General features: G+C 36.5%; 1 protein-coding gene across 3 annotated transcripts in view; it reads left to right on the top strand.

Moving 5' to 3' along the window:
• The window catches only part of ZNF148 (zinc finger protein 148), a 42,705-nt gene that overhangs the window by 14,633 nt on the left and 9,364 nt on the right, over positions 1-18,708 (top strand). Inside the window, exons 1-6 of one of the 3 annotated variants that reach the window (XM_049814556.1) lie at positions 3,937-4,056; positions 6,912-7,257; positions 8,465-8,590; positions 11,662-11,785; positions 12,451-12,534; positions 18,484-18,602. In XM_049814556.1, coding sequence (XP_049670513.1) covers positions 6,928-7,257; positions 8,465-8,590; positions 11,662-11,785; positions 12,451-12,534; positions 18,484-18,602 — 783 coding nt within the window. In that variant the 5' untranslated portion in view covers positions 3,937-4,056; positions 6,912-6,927. Of the gene's footprint in view, positions 1-3,936; positions 4,057-6,911; positions 7,258-8,464; positions 8,591-11,661; positions 11,786-12,450; positions 12,535-18,483; positions 18,603-18,708 lie in introns of those variants that run through there. The other 2 variants (XM_049814547.1, XM_049814566.1) reach the window with 2 other exon arrangements.

The raw sequence follows: 18,708 nt of genomic DNA, 5'->3' as shown, positions 1-18,708 counted from the left end.
AGAGGTGCAAGGCACTACCCCTTTGGGCAGGTAGCCTGTGTATCAGATTGTTTCTTGCAGCTGTATCATTGAGAGTTGGGTTGACTTTTTCAAAATAAGAAAACACACCAAATGTCCCACTGGAATGGCCTTTTCATTGTTTGTTTCTCTATGTGAATTTCCTGAAGGATTTATTTTAATCTTCACTTTCTGATAGAAAAATGTGAACCTCTCCTGGCACGATAGCTATCAGTTGTAGCTGATTTTATAGAAGTTTGTCGACTTAGAAAGGTTTTACTAGTTGTGCCAGTAAAACTGCTCTGATTATATAGTGATTGGCTTTTTTAAAATTTAGAATAAACCTTTCCAAAGTGAATTACATTAAATAGGGAAGGAAAAAAAAAAAATCAATTCTGTACTAGAGTAAGAATGTCTACTTAGGAGTTTTGTAGATTTATATATGCTATATTCATTTAAGTTTATAGTTTAGCACAAATCATTGTAGTATGACCATGGAGATGAGCCCTAAGAAGCAAAATATGCTTAGAGGTTTCCATAGATTGCCTTTTTCAAAGTTTATTGTATGTACATTTTGTGCTAGTAGCCTTTATACAGTTTGTTGTTTGGGCTCTGCATGCATTCATTCTTCCAAACGCTGTTGTGGAAGCAAGGATGTGGTAGGAATGTGCTCAGGTACATACTCTGTACCTTCAGGTATTTGTTCATTAGGAAGTTTGCCTTGTCCTACCTTAAATGAAAACACACTTCCCAAAATGTGGAACTAAAATAATGTTGTTGGGCTACTTCCAGTGTAAGGTTACCCTGAAACCATTCAATACCTAGAATTGAGCTCAGCCTCAACTGTTGTGAGGGGAATCTCGGAGGTAGATGTTCTCATCAGAATGGTATCAAGTTGCTAGGGACATGTTAGAATTGCTGTTGTGCATCCTGACTCCTGTGTTTGGGTTGTTGAATCTTGGAAAATATGGTCAAAGGTAGTTTGTGGCTATATATGGAAATAATATTTCTATCTCAGGTCTTTGTTAGAATCCTTCAGAAGGAGCTAAGGTTTAACCGAGAAAAATAATTCAATTTTAACAAACTTTATTTTCCTGTCTCCTCAACCTTCCTCCATTCTATTTTGCCTTGGAAAAACAGGGAGAAGTTAATATAGGAAAGAAATGGAGTTGGGATATGGATATAGAAATCAGCAAATCCTGCTTTTTAATGCTTAAAAAAGAAGTATTAAAACAACAAAGTCTTTTGCAGGAAATTGTTTACAAATTGAGAGTCTATCTTACTTTAAAAAACAGACCAAAACCATTAAATTAGTTCTGTTATACAAATGCAGATGACTTTCATATTTTGTCTGTCTGTTATTAGTCCTTCACCATATTTTCTTTTTTCATCTCTCATAAATAATCTTTCAAATCCTAACTACAGAGACTCAACCCAGTACTGCATGTATGAATTTTATTTTTAAAGTGAACCCAATTAATATCTGTGGGTACTTGCTCATTAAATTCAATAATGCTTTACTACTTGCTTAAGAAAAGAAGGGAGAAGACCAAAAAACCCTTACCCACCATCAGTTTAAGTGGAGAAAATGAGCTGGACCATGTGTTGTACTCTGGTGGCTAACAAGTTTTGCCACTTTCCTTCAGGATCTCTGTTTGGCTTTACTTCATAGCAGCCACCATCCCAGCAGACTTTTAAAATCCATTAATGTTTTCTTTTGATTGTATTTTAATTTTTTATTCTGAATTGGAAAGGTCATCACAATTCTCATTTAGTATGTTTTTGTTTAAATGGCTGTTTCTTTAATTAGGAATATTGTCTTTACTACTTAGCTCTCCAACTTACTGCACCAGTAATCTTTGGAAAAACTGATGTCAGGGTTACTGAAATGAATAGTTCTGAAGTACTGCCGTAGGGTTTGGCATAGCAGCAATTTTTGAAATGAAGCAACATGGTTCACTGGCTGTGGATGTTCTGCAAGCAGCTGTGGAGCACTGTGTGAAAAGAGAAGGTGCTGGGATAATCCTGTGGGACCTTTTCTTTGCAGTCCCTCCCCTTCCCCTCTCTCCTCCCCCAAAATGTGTGCATAGCCAGGAAGCTGTGCCTGGAGATGTATGTCTCTTGTGAAATGCTTTGCCTGGAGTAAAGGCTTGGAGAAAGTCTACCAAGCAAAATGGATACTTGAAGGGTTTTGTTGACAGCTCTTTTTCTGTCAGTGTATAGAGAAACTATATATTCAAAGCAAAATCGTATGATTATTTGGTGAAGCTTAACAGAAGTTCTGAAATTCCATGGAAAACATCTCTGCAATAAGGATAACAATGCCTTATGCCAAGAAACGGGCTTGTGTGAGTTAGTATGTGGTTTGTATTATTGTAGCTTCCCTCAAGATAATCTCAAAATAAGTTGATCTTTATTTCATAGATGCATCTTGCACTTGAAATATTTATTTAATCTTTGCAGGCTTGGTAAAGTGAGCTTGTTCGAATGCTTTTAACTTGCATTTTCTTTATCACACTGTCTTTCTTCCAAGAACACTTTTTTTCATCTTCAATTTAAATGATAGGATTCCTTTTTATGTGAGCCAAAAGGTGTCAGTTGACAAATTACACGTGTTTTACTGAATTGTCTGCAGTTGGGATACTTCTTGTTTGGATTAATAGCTTATTTTTGTTTGTGGTTCTTCATTTTAAAACAGTACCTGCATGTCATATAACTTACATTGTGTTTCATCACTTAGATTATGTAGCCTAACACTATGTGTTCTCATTATTTTTCTATGAAAAGCCAGATGTTTGAAAGCCAGATTTAATAAGCAGTACACTCACTGTACCAGCTTCTGATATGACTCAAGATCATGACTGGAAAACAACTTGACTACTTTCGGTAGCATGACTCTGCTAAGCCTACTAGTCAGGGTGAGAAAGAAAGTTTCCATATCCTCGGCAATTGAGAGAGCTAACGAGACCAATAAATAACCAGTACGCTGCTAGCCTGTCTTCTGGGCAGCTGCTGTATCTTGCCAGCTGTCCTAAGATTCTGCATGTCATGAGCCTTCCCACCTCTGTTGGTGAGAGTAGCAGGCTCTTCTGCACTGTTAAAACACTCAGTCTATCTGCATTTGCCTGCCTACCTTCCTGCCAGGAAATAGCTTTAAATCCAGGATTTCCGCAATTCTTACCTAATTTCAGAGTGATACGGCAGGATCCTCCATGTGGAACAACTTTTCTGTGCTGTTTTCGTCAGTGGCTTGAGCAGACAGATTAGGGCCACCATGTTCTCACGCTTGATACTGTTTGTTCTCCCCTGAATGTGTTTCAGCATCTTGAGTTCTTGTATTCTAGTACCCGTCCACGTCATTCCTCTAAAGAATCTGCCGTGAGCTTATGCTGTCATATTTCTGTAGTGTGGAACAAAAGCATAGGGAATGACAATCTGTGCGAGATGTACCCTGAGTATGGATTAACTTTGGTTAAAGGCTGAAGTGAATAAATATATCTGCTTGTTTTCCTTGGAGTCTATCAAGCTACATATTTAAAATGCCCTACCTGAGAAACCAGTCTCAACCTTAGATCTTTTGCACTCATTATTGTCAAATAATGGCTCCATGGGAGACAGATTCTTCAGAACTTCGGTTCCTTCTCACATTTCTTTCTTGGCACAGGATATTCCACACTGATAAGATGATGAATTCATCCTCATTTTCTTCTTCTAGGATGTTGTTGCAAGATCTCTCTGGGAGATCTGCACTGGTGGAAAAAATACAGCCTTAGTGCTGTGCCAGGTTTTTTTGTTTGTTTGTTTGTGTTATTGCTGAGAAACTATCAGTATGGTTTCCCAGTCACCTCCAAAAAATACTTCATGAATTATATAATGTCTGCAGGTGGCTGTGCGGCATACCGGATGTGCATTTTCCCTTGAAGCCATGTGAAATCTCATTCTCTTACTGTAAAGTGGATTGACTTGGAAGTAAACTTGTCACCTAGCACTACCTGAGCTCACTCAAGGCACTAAAGAATTGTTGTCCGTATTTGAAGAGAGGTGCTGTGAAAATCAAGAGTAAGATTTCAAACTTCTTTATGTTAGAATTGCAGAAGAACAAAAAAGGAAAAATTGCAAGCATAAATGTTCTGAACAGAAATTTTCCCCATATTCTGCTCCTCGCACAGGCTTTTTTGGTCCCTAGAATGTGCTTTTTACATAAGAAGGAAGAATATTGAAAATTTTGATGACATTATCATATATAAACAGATTTGGCTTGGTGACTCTGTCCTGACTTCCAGCAGAGGAAGGCTTACTAAAAAAAAAAAATCTAATTCACTGAAAAGCTTCTTTCTTTGGCCTGCCTCTTAAATATTTGAAACTCGGAGAAGTCAGCCCATCCTGTCTGTCAGCCTTTCTGTGATATATTCAGAAATTTAGAACCTCTCATGATAGAGAATAGGGACAAATGTTCTTTCACATTTAAGTTATATGACATGAGTTGCTACCAGAAGGTGTTAATGGGCTTTTTATTTGTTGGGGTATGTGGTGGGTTGGTTTGTTTCTTTGGGGTTTTTTTTTGTGTTTTTTTTTTTTAAGACATTGAGTGAATTTTACTTTCAGAAGGTTAAGAACTAACAGTAGTATTTGAAACAAAGTATCATGTAGGAGAACTTTGAGATCTTTTTCAGCTGTTTCTGCTGGTGGCTTGCATTCCTGCCAAGCACTCTAGGATCTCACCTGAAGAAAGACCACTATTTATTTTGTAAACTCACTGTAGTTTGGTATAAACAAATCTTCACAAATGTTTAATATACATTGAGAATTTTCAAAAGATTTTCTTGGTGAAGAAAATGTTTTGGAAAGTGATCAAATGGATCAAACTGAAAATTGAACTTTAAACCTTTAATGTACATTTGTTTGATCCAGTCTTTCTGCACGTTGGCAGGCTGTTAGACTGGCAGGGGGTTATAGTGGTGCAGTTCTGCAGGGAGATGGCCCTGCCAGTTCTAGGCAGAGACACTTGATTTCTTTGGTCATGAGTTGTCATCGAGAGCTGCAGGGAAAGAACCGTAGCCTCTGACTTAAAACTTGAATGGAGGTGGAGCCTTTCACCATGGTGCACTCTTAGGGGGACAGAATTTGAAGCTGATGACTAGCAATATACCAACATCACATCTATATCCTAATTCTGAATGCATCAAAATCAAAGATGCTGATGCTATCATAATACTCCTCAAGATACCCATCTTGTGCTTTGGCTAGGCCCGCTGTGTGTTGTCCAACTCCACTGTGCCTCTGCTTCCATCCCTGTGTCTGCTGTAGCCTTTGTATAGCCTTTGGCCTCCAGCCGTGGGAAAATAGAGGGACGGAGGAAGGATGTCTGTGTGTCCATCTGAAGGAATAGACCAGAGCACTGTGGAATGGGTAGGAGTTCTGGGCCTGTGGAATAGGGTGAAGGAGGCTGACAGCAGTGACTGGACATCCAGTATGCCAAGGAGAAGAGTCGTCTTAGGACTGTCTTGCATATATAATAATTATGAGTAGAATAAGAAGATGCTGCCACTTCCAGCTTCACAAAAGCCTGCTGCCCTATGTTAAAAAAAAACAATAATGTCATGACACTTGTTGGAGTATTATGATTTTATATCTATCTGTGTACCATAAGTCAATGTAATGGTGTTGCTCTTCATGACTGGAATTTCTATTTCCTGACTAATGCTCCTGCTTAGTAGGTGTGAAAGTGAATGCCTTTTTAATAAACAGTTTTGACCTCTCTAGTCTTTATTTGACATATACCTTTAGCCAGAAACTTGCATTTTCATGGAATTATAGGACAGATTGGGTTGGAAGGGACCTTTAAAGGTCATCTAGTCCAACCCCCTCTGCAATGACCAGGGTCATCTTCAACTAGATCAGGTTGCTCAGAGCCCTGTCCAACCTGACCTTGAGTGTTTCCAGCAATGGGGCGCGATGGGGCATCTACCACCTCTCTGGGCAACCTGTTCCAATGTTTCACCATCCTCATAAAAAAATTTCTTCCTTGTATCTAGTCTGAATCTACCCTCTTTTTCTTTAAAACCATTACCCCTTGTCTTACTGAAACAGGCCCTACTAAAAAGTCTGTCCCCATCTTTCTTATAAGCCCCCTTTAAGTGTTGAAAGGCTGCAATAAGGTCTCCCTGGAGCCTTTTCTTCTCCAGGCTGAACAACCCCAACTCTCTCAGCCTGGCCTCATAGGAGATGTGTTCCAGCGCTCTGATCATTTTTGTGGCCCTCCTCCGGACTCGCTCCAACAGGTCCATGTCTTTCCTGTGCTGGAGGCTCCAGAGCTGAATGCAGTACTCCAGGTGGGGTCTCACCAGAGTGGAGTAGAGGGGCACAATCATCTCCCTCGACCTGCTGGCCATGCTTCTTTTGATGCAGCCTGTTTTTCTCTCACTTGTGGATATTAAGATGTTCCAGCAGCTACAGTATGCCCTGGGGTAGCAGCAATGAAAGGGCACTTAAAGGACAAGGAAGTAAGGAGAACAGGACCAATATGAAAGAGGCATTTGTAAAAGACAGTCGAAATGGAAAAAGGGAACAGAGTAAAAAGGGCACACAGGAAAAAAACAACAGTTTTCTAAGGAATGAGAAAGAAGAATTAGCTATCATTTAACTACCAGAATTTTGCTAGTAATCAGAAGGCACTGTGATTTTAAACTTTTTATTTGGAAGTGTTCAATTGTCTACACATGCATGTGTGTGGAAGGAAAATCTTTTCATGTCGAACCAAGATATCCAACTTTTCACTTCTATTCAGATATCAGATTTAGGAGTGCATGTGTGTTTGCTGAGTATTGACTGAGTTCTTATAAAATGTTTTTAAGTAAAAAATTTTAAGCAAGAGCACCAATTGTAGATGTTTACTATTAAAACTTTCTTTGTAGGTTATTGCACTTAAGAATGAACATTGAAGACAAGCTGGGAGGATTATTTCTTAAATGTGGTGGCATAGACCAAATGCAGTCATCCAGGGCTATGGTAGGGATGGGTGCAGTATCTGACCAGTCTGGAGTATCGGGAGAACGGCAAGAGGCAGTGCTTCAAGATCGGACTATGGCGCACCAAGAAATTCTTGCAACAGATGAAGTGTTACAGGAAAGTGAACTTCGACAGCAAGAGATGATTTCACATGATGAACTCATGGTCCATGAGGAGACGGTAAAAAATGATGATGACATGGATACGCAAGATAGACTTCCTCAAGGGCTGCAGTATGCTGTTAATGTCCCTGTAAGCAATTTCTTTGTGAAATATTGGAGAAATTACTAGGAAACTTAATCTGGTAGTCTAATCCTACTCTGGCAAGAATCTATTAATTGCTTGTTTGGATTTTGATTATCAAAATATTTATGAATGGATGCTATTTATGAAAATGTCATTTGCCTCTGGCTGTGGATAAATTTTGCCAATTAAGTATAATCTTTAAGTGTCTGTTTTATAAATATTTTATAAGCAGGCTGTTACCATAGAATTAATGCATTAAAATGTGCTCCTTTAAATATATTTATTGTTCAAGGGTAACTACAAACCAGAATAAATAGTGTTACTCAAAGGTGCATACTGTTATGCTGTTCATAGTACTATTTAGTTTCTGCTATAGGAAGCATCTTGTATGTTTTCAAAGTATATGGACGCTTAGCAATTGCATTCACACTGCAGGTTGGACTGTGACACTTCATACATGACCATAAATATGCCCCTCCTTGATATCTAATAGAAGGTGTACCTCAGCTTTCCCAGAGAGAATATAGATGACTTCCGTTTGAAAACAGAGCGTCTGTCTGTAATGCAGCACATCATCACTGTTACCCTTCAAACATACAGGATATTTACCAGGACTTTAAAAGCAGATAGCCTTATACACGAAGAATAACCTTCAGAAAGGTAGCATTGTTAAAACACTACTCTGTTAGCTGTAGATCAGGTGGTTCAGGTGTTAGAAAAAATGTAAGAGTATCATGCTCTTTATTAGAGTTTACATTAGATCAAGAAATATTTTTTGGAAAAAACCTCATTAGTAGTGTTCTTCTTTTCTTAAAAAATACTTCTGTCTTAAATATATAATAAACTATTCCGTTAAATCTTGCATTGACAACAACATGGACTAAAGTAAAATAGGTATGAAAAACTGAATGGTTTTACAGATGGAAGTGACTTTAATATAACTGATCTCAAAATCACCACAGGTCAGAAAGAAAAAAGACCTTGGGAGGTGAATGAAAGGATACATCAAAATGTCACTGTAGAAATTAACTATGCCCTTTTTATTTAAGATACTTACTACTCCTTTCACTTAAATTTCTGAAAGAATGAAGCCACAAGATAATTCCCTTAGAAAAAGGTTTTCTGTTTCAGCAGTTTGTCATCTTCTAAAATTGAAAAATTGCTTTTCTGTAGTGAGAACCTTACCTGAAACTGGCACTTGGTATCTTAACAGATCAGTGTAAAGCAAGAAATTACCTTTACTGATGCATCTGAACAACAGAAACGAGACAAAAAACAAATACGAGAGCCAGTAGATTTGCAGAAAAAGAAGAAAAGAAAACAGCGTTCACCAGCAAAAGTAAGACATTGATTTGGCAAAACCAAGATTAAAAGAACCTGAAGATTTGGTTGACTATGACTAATTTCATTAGCATTTGAAGTAGTTAGGCTGGAAATTGTTTGTTTGCTCAGTAAAGATGCAGTTCTGAAGTTCACCAGAGACCCAAAACAAAACCTGATATAACAGTGTTTTTCTTTGAACTCTTTTTAGCAACATGAACCCTTGACATATTTTAACATCTGTCTCTCCAGGCAGTTCTCTTTCCAAATATTTTTTTTTAAATTATGAGTCAGTAGCTTTGTAGACAATTTATAAATCATTACTCTGTATCTATCTAATAATAGTTGTGCTTTTCTGTGAGCCTGATAATTTTATATGCTTCATGCATAGTAGTGAACAGTTTTTAAAAAGAAATCTAAAATGGTAGTTTTGAAAATTCTAAAAAGTTTACTAATATATATAAAATAATTTACTGGTAGGGAATATTCCTGTGGTCATAATCATCTTCATATATGTATTTATTTATATCAAAAGATTCTTACCATAGCTGCTGGTTTGTTACTTCAAAATTTGTTTTGTAGATCCATTCTTGAAGAGTATGTATCCCTGTATGTCTGAAAACAATTTTCTTCTATTGAGATGCACTTCAGATAAAACCAGAATCATTTCACCTCATGAGGTAGCTGTGCTATATCTTCTAGTAATTCCCCAAATCAGTATTAATCTTCAGACTTAAAATAGAACATATACAGGTTGCTCTGATAGGCAAAACTCAGTTATATATTATCACACAGCAGCATTAAAATAAGCCTACTCTGAAATCAACCTAGACTGTGTATACATTGAAAGAAAACTCACCCTAACACCAAGAAAAACTCCAAAACCTCCTTTTTGTTGGCCTGGGAGTGGGACCACTCAGTCCTCCCTCAGCACTGTCAAATTAGGTTGCACCTGTAGTATTCTTGGAAAGTTGAGAAGTTGTTTCAGATTGGGTGTGGAAGCAAGTTCCAAATCCTGTGCATCAAGATACTTTTCCCTTTGATAGAAAAAGGAGATCTAGATTGAGTACATCCACAGATCACTTCCATGGAAACATGGCAAGGTAGGAGAGGCATGTGTCCCTCTTTCTACAGACATGTACTTGCATGCTTCCTTTTTATCTCCCAATCTGTCAGTGTTAGTCTTTTGAGATGACAAAAGATTGAAAAATGATCAGGAGAATTGTTAAACAGGTTCTTTTTCTGTCTCTTTTCCCCCTTTTTTTCAAAGTTGTCAGAGTAGAAAGGCAGAAAGAAGCTGAAGGACTGACATAGGGGAGAGCCTACTGCAGTTTAAGTTAGTATTCCCAGAGTAGAGGTTGATTTTTCCATCCAAACAGCAGCTGGGACTTTTACAAATGGAAGTCAATTAACATACTGAAACATTTTAAATTTTATTTTATATTAACGTAGCCATCATATCAATAAAAAGTCATTAGCTTTTATGAATCCTGTCTACTTTTCCCTCTTCCATGCACACAAACACACGTGCACATGCGTACACACACACATGCACGTGCGCACACACACATACGCACATGCACAAGCTTTTTTGTTGCTTTTATTAGGAAGACTGCACTGACAAAGTTAACTTTCTTCATTTAAGAGGTTGTACAATGAATGGATGCAGTAGAAGAGCCCAGATTTAGGATAACCATGAAATTAAGTGTATTTTCTGCACAATTATTTTAAAATTTCAATATAATATATGAAAAGCATTTCATAACCTGTATTTAAAGTTATTTTAAATAACCAGTCAGTGTTTCATTAGCTGTGTGTTGTTACAGAACAGAGTTTTTGTAATTGCCTCTATCTGTGACTTACTGGAGCTGTAACGTACCAATCTTACAAACGTATGAATGTGCTTGTCCTTCAGAGTGAATGCACAAGAATTTGTTAGCTTGAGACTTTCACTCTTGCTGAGTTTTGATGCAGCAGAATTAAAAATTGTTTAAGTAGATCCTACAGTATTTGCTACTATTGCAGAGATACTGTGTCAGTTATTGACTCTCTCTTTCTCATCACTGTCATTATCATAAAACCTAAAACACGGTAGCTAATCAAATTGCAGATGTGTTTCCCCAGCAGACTTTTATTTTTGGTTAATAACAAGGGACTAAACTGTTTTATTTAAGGTTACTTAAGCTCTTCTTTATAGTTCTGTTTCCAGTTAAGTAAGACTTTTGGAAATGTAATCTGTTTACTGGTTTTCTTATTCTCTTGCCAGAGATAGTAGAGAGTTTGGGGTTTGGTTTTTTTTCTTTTCTCTTTTTGACAGATTAGAGAAAACCTGTGATAAGCTTTATTAAATAAGCTAGATATGGTGCAATTTTTTTCATTTAAGTTTTTTCAACTTTATATAAAATAGCGGCTTTGTTTGACAGCAAAGCAATTGAGTGTGGCAAGTTGAATTCATCAAGGAGATGCTCTAATATGTATATTGAGTGAGCAATACTTCATTGAGTGAAAAACCTGAAAGGGGAGAAGAATAATACTATTTTCTTGGTTGTTTGGCTTTGGGGTTTTGGTTTTTAAAATATAATTTTGCCTCTGAGACTATTGGTATTATGTAGACATAGATAATTTGTATGACTATCCTGGATAAGTTTTAATGCCTTTTAGCAAACATTTACATTTGTGATTTGAAAAAAGCATATAACTTTTCACTTTTGCTTTAAAATACGATTATCCATGGTTCAGTGCCCAGAGGTGGTTTGGTTACTTTGCATCCTTTCCAACAGACGGACAAAGTAAATGGTAGCATATAAAGTGACTCAGTAAATAGGGGAGCGCTAAGCTGATTTTCCATGAGCTGCTTTTGTCTCCGTCCTGTTGAAATATCTCTTAATACACAGCAAGACACAAGTTGGATTGGACTGCAATTGGAAATGTATACTAAAAGCCTAACACATAGCTTTGTAGAAATTAGCATTGTTATACCTGAAATATTTAAGTTTTCTGCATCGAAAAAATTAATGTTTTTTTTTTTTGTAGTTAATAAGACATCTTTAGAGGGTAGTGTGAGAACAAATTTTACTCTTTTTAAAATAGATCCTTACAATAAATGAGGATGGATCACTTGGTCTGAAAACCCACAAATCTCATGTTTGTGAGCATTGCAATGCTGCCTTTAGAACCAACTACCATTTACAGAGACATGTCTTCATTCATACAGGTACTGCTTGACTTCAAATTTATCTTTTCTACTATATAAAGAGTTGTTTACTTATGTTAAAAATGTTTTCAGCTCTATGCGAATTTCAGTTTTAAGAGTGTAGCTAACTTGGCATCTAAGCTTAGAGATTCCATGCACCAAAGTGTCAAAAGAATACTAGAAGAAAAAGAATCAACATATGTTTAATAAACTGAAGACCTAACTGTTTACAAGGTTTCTTTTCTTTCTTTATCAGAAAGTAATGGGTTGACTTGTAGCCTAAGTGCCAAAATTGACCCCTTTGTAAAATGTGCTCCGGCTGCTTATTTGCCTGATGAGGTATCTCTCTGGTTCGGAGAAGTGAAAAAGGTACTTACCATTATAATAGCTTGCCAGTATCCTGAATGCAGTCTTATGCCAGCATCGTGATTGATCTTGTTCATGAGGAAATTACAGCCATTTCAGATCACTCTTCCGTGCTAGTCTTAATGTGACTCTTGGGATCATGGAAGGAATTCTGCAGTTCATATACTTAGTAAGGCTAATGTTTTTTGGTATTGGAGTATTTTTGGAATTCGCTCAGATGCTGGTTTTTTTAATAGACATTTTAATATTCCTCAAAAGTAGTTATCAGAAACAACAGTGTGTAGTTATTAACTTATGGATGTGGAATTATATTGTTCAAGGTGAAAAACCATTTCAGTGCAGTCAGTGCGACATGCGTTTCATACAGAAGTACCTGCTACAGAGGCATGAGAAGATTCATACTGGTGAGTATAGTGCCTTGAGTATCTTTCTGGCGTGCTTAAAAACTGTTTCCCCACTCAGGCAAGGTTTCTGGTAATACGTATGCAGCCTAAAATTCTGTTGTAGTTTGTTTTAACTTAACAGATGTTATAAAACTTTTAAAAAGAAATTAGTTTTGTGCTTTCAACTTGTTCCACTTTTCTTTGGCTGTAAAGTGAGTATAAACTCTAGTAAGCAAATCTGAAAGTAGTATTATATAAATAACCCCAGAGTAGCAAATCCTGAAGTTTGTGCATTCATAAAAATCAAGGTTTGTTAAGAAGTTCTGTCTTTTGTTGTATCAAGTTAATTCAGAAAATGGGGACTTCCAAATTACATTTTGGTAGATTGATTGATTTATTTATTTTGGAATTTGATGGAAAAGTGCCAGGACTAAAATGGCCAAAATGCCTAACCCCAAAGGTATTAGTATCAGCTTTACTTTTCGCTTCTTTTTTTTTAAAGGTTTAATTCAGAACTGTTCTAAAAATAAGAGCCTTAGTTTAAAAATATGCAATATACATCAAATAACGCCCGAAGTTTTAAGCCAAAGAGCATTAAAGTTTATACATGTTTATTTTTTTATCTTCTTGCACTGCACAAAACCACATTCTTTAACAGGTTTGGCTTCATTGGGTTTTTGGCATTTTGGTGCATGGCCTTTCAATCCCTCTTTAAATATTTTGTAATATGGTCCCTTTGGACTAGATGCCAGTTTCTCAGCCTCTTTTTCAGAAAAGCAGAGCTGGTGAATGTGCACAGTGTTTCTTGGCCGTAGCATTTAAATGGATATGAAAGCTACTAACACGCAGTGCAGTGTGTGCATGTGTAAGAGTTGAGAGGGAGAAAAAACTCTGCAAAATGAATTTTCAGAGCAGTGTACAGGGAGTTACATGCACAAATACCCTGTTGTTTACGGGATTTTTGTATCCTAGGTTGCCATGAGTCCAGACTAAGTAGGTTTCCTTCAGCCAGTCAGCCACAGAAGAGTCCTCCATTCTTCTGTCCAGTGTCTTTGTTCTGCTCCTAGTCTTTCCTCTGGCTCTGAATTGGTGAACCATGCTGCCTCCACTTTGTGTAGATACTATTCTTGAAAAGAATGCTCATTCACTCTCTTCCATCTATCTGCCCATGCCCCACCCCCCCGCCCCAGGCAAAAATTTAAGTGCAGTCTTTACATTTTTCAGAAGTTTTTTGGTGTTTTTTTTGTTTGTTTTTGTTTTTTAATGAGGATTATTCCCTGTATGTGGCTTTGAAAATGAGAGTCTGGGCAATATAGTTAATCAACACTTGACTGCAAATATTTTACAAATGGATTTAATTATTTTTTAAAATTCAACTTCTAGCTCTAATGAGAATTGTGTGTTGACTGTAAGCTTTGGAGGGAGGGGGTGGTTGTGGTGGGATTGCAGGGTTTTTGCCTGCCTTTTTGCAGCTCTTACATATACTAGTCTTTGTTTAGCAGAGAAAAAGGTGCCATTTAACTAATTAACCATATTGTTATCAGGCTTTTTTAGATAACTATGTTTTCATCCTTTCCTCAGCATCCTGAGGTATAGTTTGGTTGTTTCTCAGAAAATTGAAGATGGTGCTTGTGTTTAAATTGTTGAATTATAGGTGTTTTCCTAGGTGACAACTAGTAGCTGGTTAGGAGAACACATGTAAGACCCAGCTTCCAGGAGTGGAAAAAGCTTTTTTGAAGGCCGTTCAGTTAGCAAGTATTTGACTAGTGCTCAATTTTTGGCTTGGCCCAGTTATAGTCTAGCTAATTGGCATTCTACATACCTGTCTGTGCTTTCACTTCTGTATGACAATATTCAGTACTGGGCCTTAGCTGTTTGTGTAGCGTTACTCTGTTGTTCAGGACTGCATAATTGAACCCATCCAGAAAAGCTGAATTTTCAGCTTGCTTCTCAAACCAGAAGGTGAGCAGTGGGTCTGTGTTTCACTATGATGGAAGTAAAGGAAAGCTCTCATTGTATTATTCATACTCTTTTAAGAAATATTCCTTATAAATTCAATACTGTATTTTTTTCTTCTTATTTTGCATTTTTATCTGTCTGAATGTCTCCTTTTAGCACCAGCTTTTGTACAGTGTTCAAAACACTGGTGAACAACAGGATGTTTCTTACTCTTTTAAAGAAGTTTATCAAATTTTCCAGTTTATTTTAAGCCAATCAAAGATAGTGGTAACACTTAGAAGCCCCATTTTATGCCTGTTACAAGCCCTAAGTTTACAGGTGCTTCAGCTAGTTCCAGTGTGATTTGAATTCGGTACTCTGAACCACTCCTTCAAATGAAATGTTATGAGGGAGTTAGGAAGTAATCAATGAGCAGCCTTATTCTGTGTAAATAATTAAATAGTTGCATCTAAAAGCAGACATTGCATTAATACAAAATTCACTTACTAGAAATAATTGTATGTAGAGCAGGGCAGAAGTGCTAGAACCCTGCTGCTAAACTTGTCACTGATGATACAGAAAATCACAATTTCAGTTGTAAGAGAGGGAAGAGTCATTGGTACACAAATATTTTCATATTTTAGTTTACTAGGCTCATGAAGATGTACGTCTGCTTTCTTTTTGCTCAGAGTTGTTTCTATACACCTTACCCACTCATGTATTCATGTGTCCTAATTCTGTAACGCACCCTACTTTCCATTTTAAACATAAAAAATGAGATTACATTTTTTAAAAAATAAAGCGACATTGGGGCTAACAATTCGAGCACCTTCTTCAGTCATGCTACTTTTTTATTGCCTTCTTTGGCATTTTATAATTTGTATTTTGTCTGTTTAGATTTTAAAATGCCTGGGGGTTTGTAATTGTTACAGCCTTCATACACATAGTATTTGTACTACACTTTATAAGGAGTTCTGCTGCTCAGTTTTAATAGATTTCCAACATAGACACAAAACATAGGCTGTTTTCGTAAATAATGCATATAATTATTGTACTGTATTTTTATATTTTTACTTTTTTTTTTCCTACATCTGATTCTTTCCCACTCACCAAAGTGTTTCAGAAGAATATGTCCTGGTTTCTCCTTACGTTAGCAAAAGGTTGTTAGTAATGATCTCCTCCATTTGCGATAGATCCTCTTTGAAAAGTACAACGAAATGCAGAAGGCATCTGAAGTTTCAGGCTTCTGCTAGGAAGAAATTATTATAGAAAACATACCTTCATATTAATTTTTAATCTTTTTCTAACATTATCTTCCTTATGAAGATTACAGCAAAAATTAAGTATGGTATCAGTTTCACAAAGTGTTTCTTAATCTTACTTCCAGCGTGTTCTGGAATTCAACTGAAAAATATTACTTTCTGTGTTGTGCTGAGTAATTAATTCAAGGGCAGCGTCCCCAGACATTTCTTCCTGTTGAGGCATGGCCAGCAGTGCCTTTGTATGTACTCTCATAGTCTCCAGAGTAGCTGGTGGTGGTAATACGCTACACCGAAAAACCTCAAAACCCCTGTTTTGCCCTAATTAAGCCTTGAAATGGGAATAGGTAGCTGGGAGAGTCTTCTGCCAACAAATAGCCAGCTTGAGTAGACAAATGTTAAGGAACTCTGTGACCATTCATTTACAGAAATGGGTATAAGGCTGAAGGTAAGTGTATTAATGAACTGTTCTGCATTTCCTGGGACAGCAGGATAACTCCTTAGAGGGCTGTTCAAAGCTAGACTGAGCTGTCTTACTTCTCTGACTTGGTTTGGTTTCTGTAAGGCTCAGGATGGTTTTCATCCCAAACAGCTGCTCCTTTCTCTAAAAAAAGTCTTAAGTGTGAAAGCAAACTTCCAGACAATGTAAGGAGAGTCGTTTGAAGGTGCGATTTAAAAGAAACACAAAGTAGAATAGTGGAGCAAAGGGAAAGAAGACAGTAAGTAACAAGGATTAAGTAGCTGTCCTTGGGAATGGAAGAGCTCCCGTGTATTAAACAAGAGCAATGAGACCTAAATGTTTTGCCTCATCTTCTTTAAAAGTGAAGACAAGGACTGGAATTTGATTCAGAAAGTCTCAACAGGCTTGGTGCAAGTAAAACACTGTAGCAGTAAGGGTGCCTAATGAATAAAGAAAACGTGAAGAATGAAACTGGAGTTTGGAAGTTAAGAAGTAGGCCAGAGAGGAGGATTTGCTTATAGACATTACAAGAGAGGATTATATGATAGGTGTTATAATTTGTAAAGGGTGCTGAAAAAAGCTAAATACTATGGTGATTATTAATAAGAAATGGTAAAAATTAGTCTCTGACTAAATGTGAAAGAAGAGTTAGGATGCTGAGGTTGTGAGCCTGTAGAAAAAGAACTGATGGAAGCTGAGAGATCTTAGGAGAGGAGGTAATTCGATTTAGGAGAGAATAAATTGGAATAATTTAATCCAAGAAAGGGATTGGCCAAGAAGCCACATGGAGAGGTAAGAATTAATAATTGGAAATAGGGCATAGGCTTACAAAGGTAGAGATTTAGAAATTGCTTGGAATTTAGAAGGTTGAAACTCTGGGCATTAATGATCTGACTAGAAGCAAATGTGTGGGTGATATAGATATTTTCCATTCTAGTTTCTATAAATACTGGCATCTTATTTTAAGGTACCGTATTTCCATTTGTAGAAGGACATGGCTAAATACCTCTATTCTAAATGGAAAATATACACTCTAAGAACGTTTAAAATAACATTTATTAACATTTTAATAATTAATTATTAGTAATAATTTAATAAAATTAGTTAATAACATAATTTTAAAGAATAAAACTACCTCAGAAAAATAGAAATAGTCTGCATATTTCTGGAAACAAAAGATAAATGGTTTATATCCCCAAAATCAGTGCAGTACAGTATCCAGAACAAAGAGGATGTTGACAGAGGCTGCCAAGACAATCCCTGCTCTCTATGTCAGTTGGAATGATTTCTTAGTAAATATTAAGAGGAAGGTTGTTCAGGGTGAGTTCTATTAAATAATAGTGAACTTTTGTAAGAGCAAAACTAAATTTCCAGCGCGCTTGGAATTTTTAGGTTTTGTCAGAGAAACCTAGATAAAAAACAATATCAAAGGGAAGATGTAAAGCAAAAGTTAAAAGAAATAGAAATAGAATTACTCCATGTTCTGAAAGGATCATTGCAGGGCTTCTTTGTGAGGAAAAATAAGGGGAGAACTGCAGATGAATTCAGGGCAATGAATATTGTCTGAACAAATATTTCATGAAAGTAAAAACCGAACCAAAACCAAACCAACCAAACAAAACAACCAAACAGAAAAACCTCTAAGTATGCAAACACCAGTTCAGCTACAGAGTTTTCTTGTTTCCAGCTTAATTTTTAAAATAAAATAATTTTTAATTAATTAATTAATTACTTTAAAAAAATAAATAAATTTGGATTCCAACCAAAATACTAGGATTTTTTCAGAGCAGTTATTTCAATTCTACATACAGGTAAGGGAAGAAAATATGGAAAATACAGAGCACCCTACAAAAATGTTCAATTAAAAGCTTGGAAATGCATAATTCTCTTCTAGAAAGGGTGGGCTTGAGTTAATGAGTTGGTGAGAGAATTGAGTTATTTTTATACAATCATCTGCCCTAAAAAAAATACTATGTAGCAGCAGTTCAGGAAGGCTATCTTTGCAGTTCTTCATTTATTAGGTTTAAGAGAGATATCTGCACCTACACTAGAAAGAGGGGGTAAGAATTTGGTTTTAAAGGTGGATTTGTTTTGGTTTTTTTAGTGTAAAAGCTTAAAATCATTTTGAGGCATCAGCTACTGAGTACTGGGAAAATAGTGATGCGAGCAAGCCCTATGTTATTTTTCAATATCAACAGAGTAAATTCTCTTCTTTATTACTTCTAATAGAGAGTGTAGTATTTGACCTGGTGATTGTATGGAGGAACATTGATTTATTTTTTTAGATTAACATTGCTACGTGTTTTTTATCAGGTGAAAAGCCATTTCGTTGTGATGAATGTGGTATGAGGTTTATTCAGAAGTATCACATGGAAAGGCACAAAAGAACTCACAGCGGAGAGAAGCCTTACCAGTGTGAATATTGTTTGCAGGTAAGATGACTCAGTGAAATCTTTTGCAATTGAAAAACAAAACACCAGTCAGTTCCCAAGAAGTGCAGATAGGACTTTCTCCAGGTGTTGTAGTCATGTGCATACA

The sequence above is a fragment of the Accipiter gentilis genome, chromosome 1, assembly GCF_929443795.1.
Source record: "Accipiter gentilis chromosome 1, bAccGen1.1, whole genome shotgun sequence".
In the NCBI taxonomy this organism is placed as follows: domain Eukaryota; kingdom Metazoa; phylum Chordata; class Aves; order Accipitriformes; family Accipitridae; genus Astur; species Astur gentilis.
Note: the sequence above shows the minus strand (reverse complement) of the source record. Positions and strands in the feature narration are given on the sequence as shown.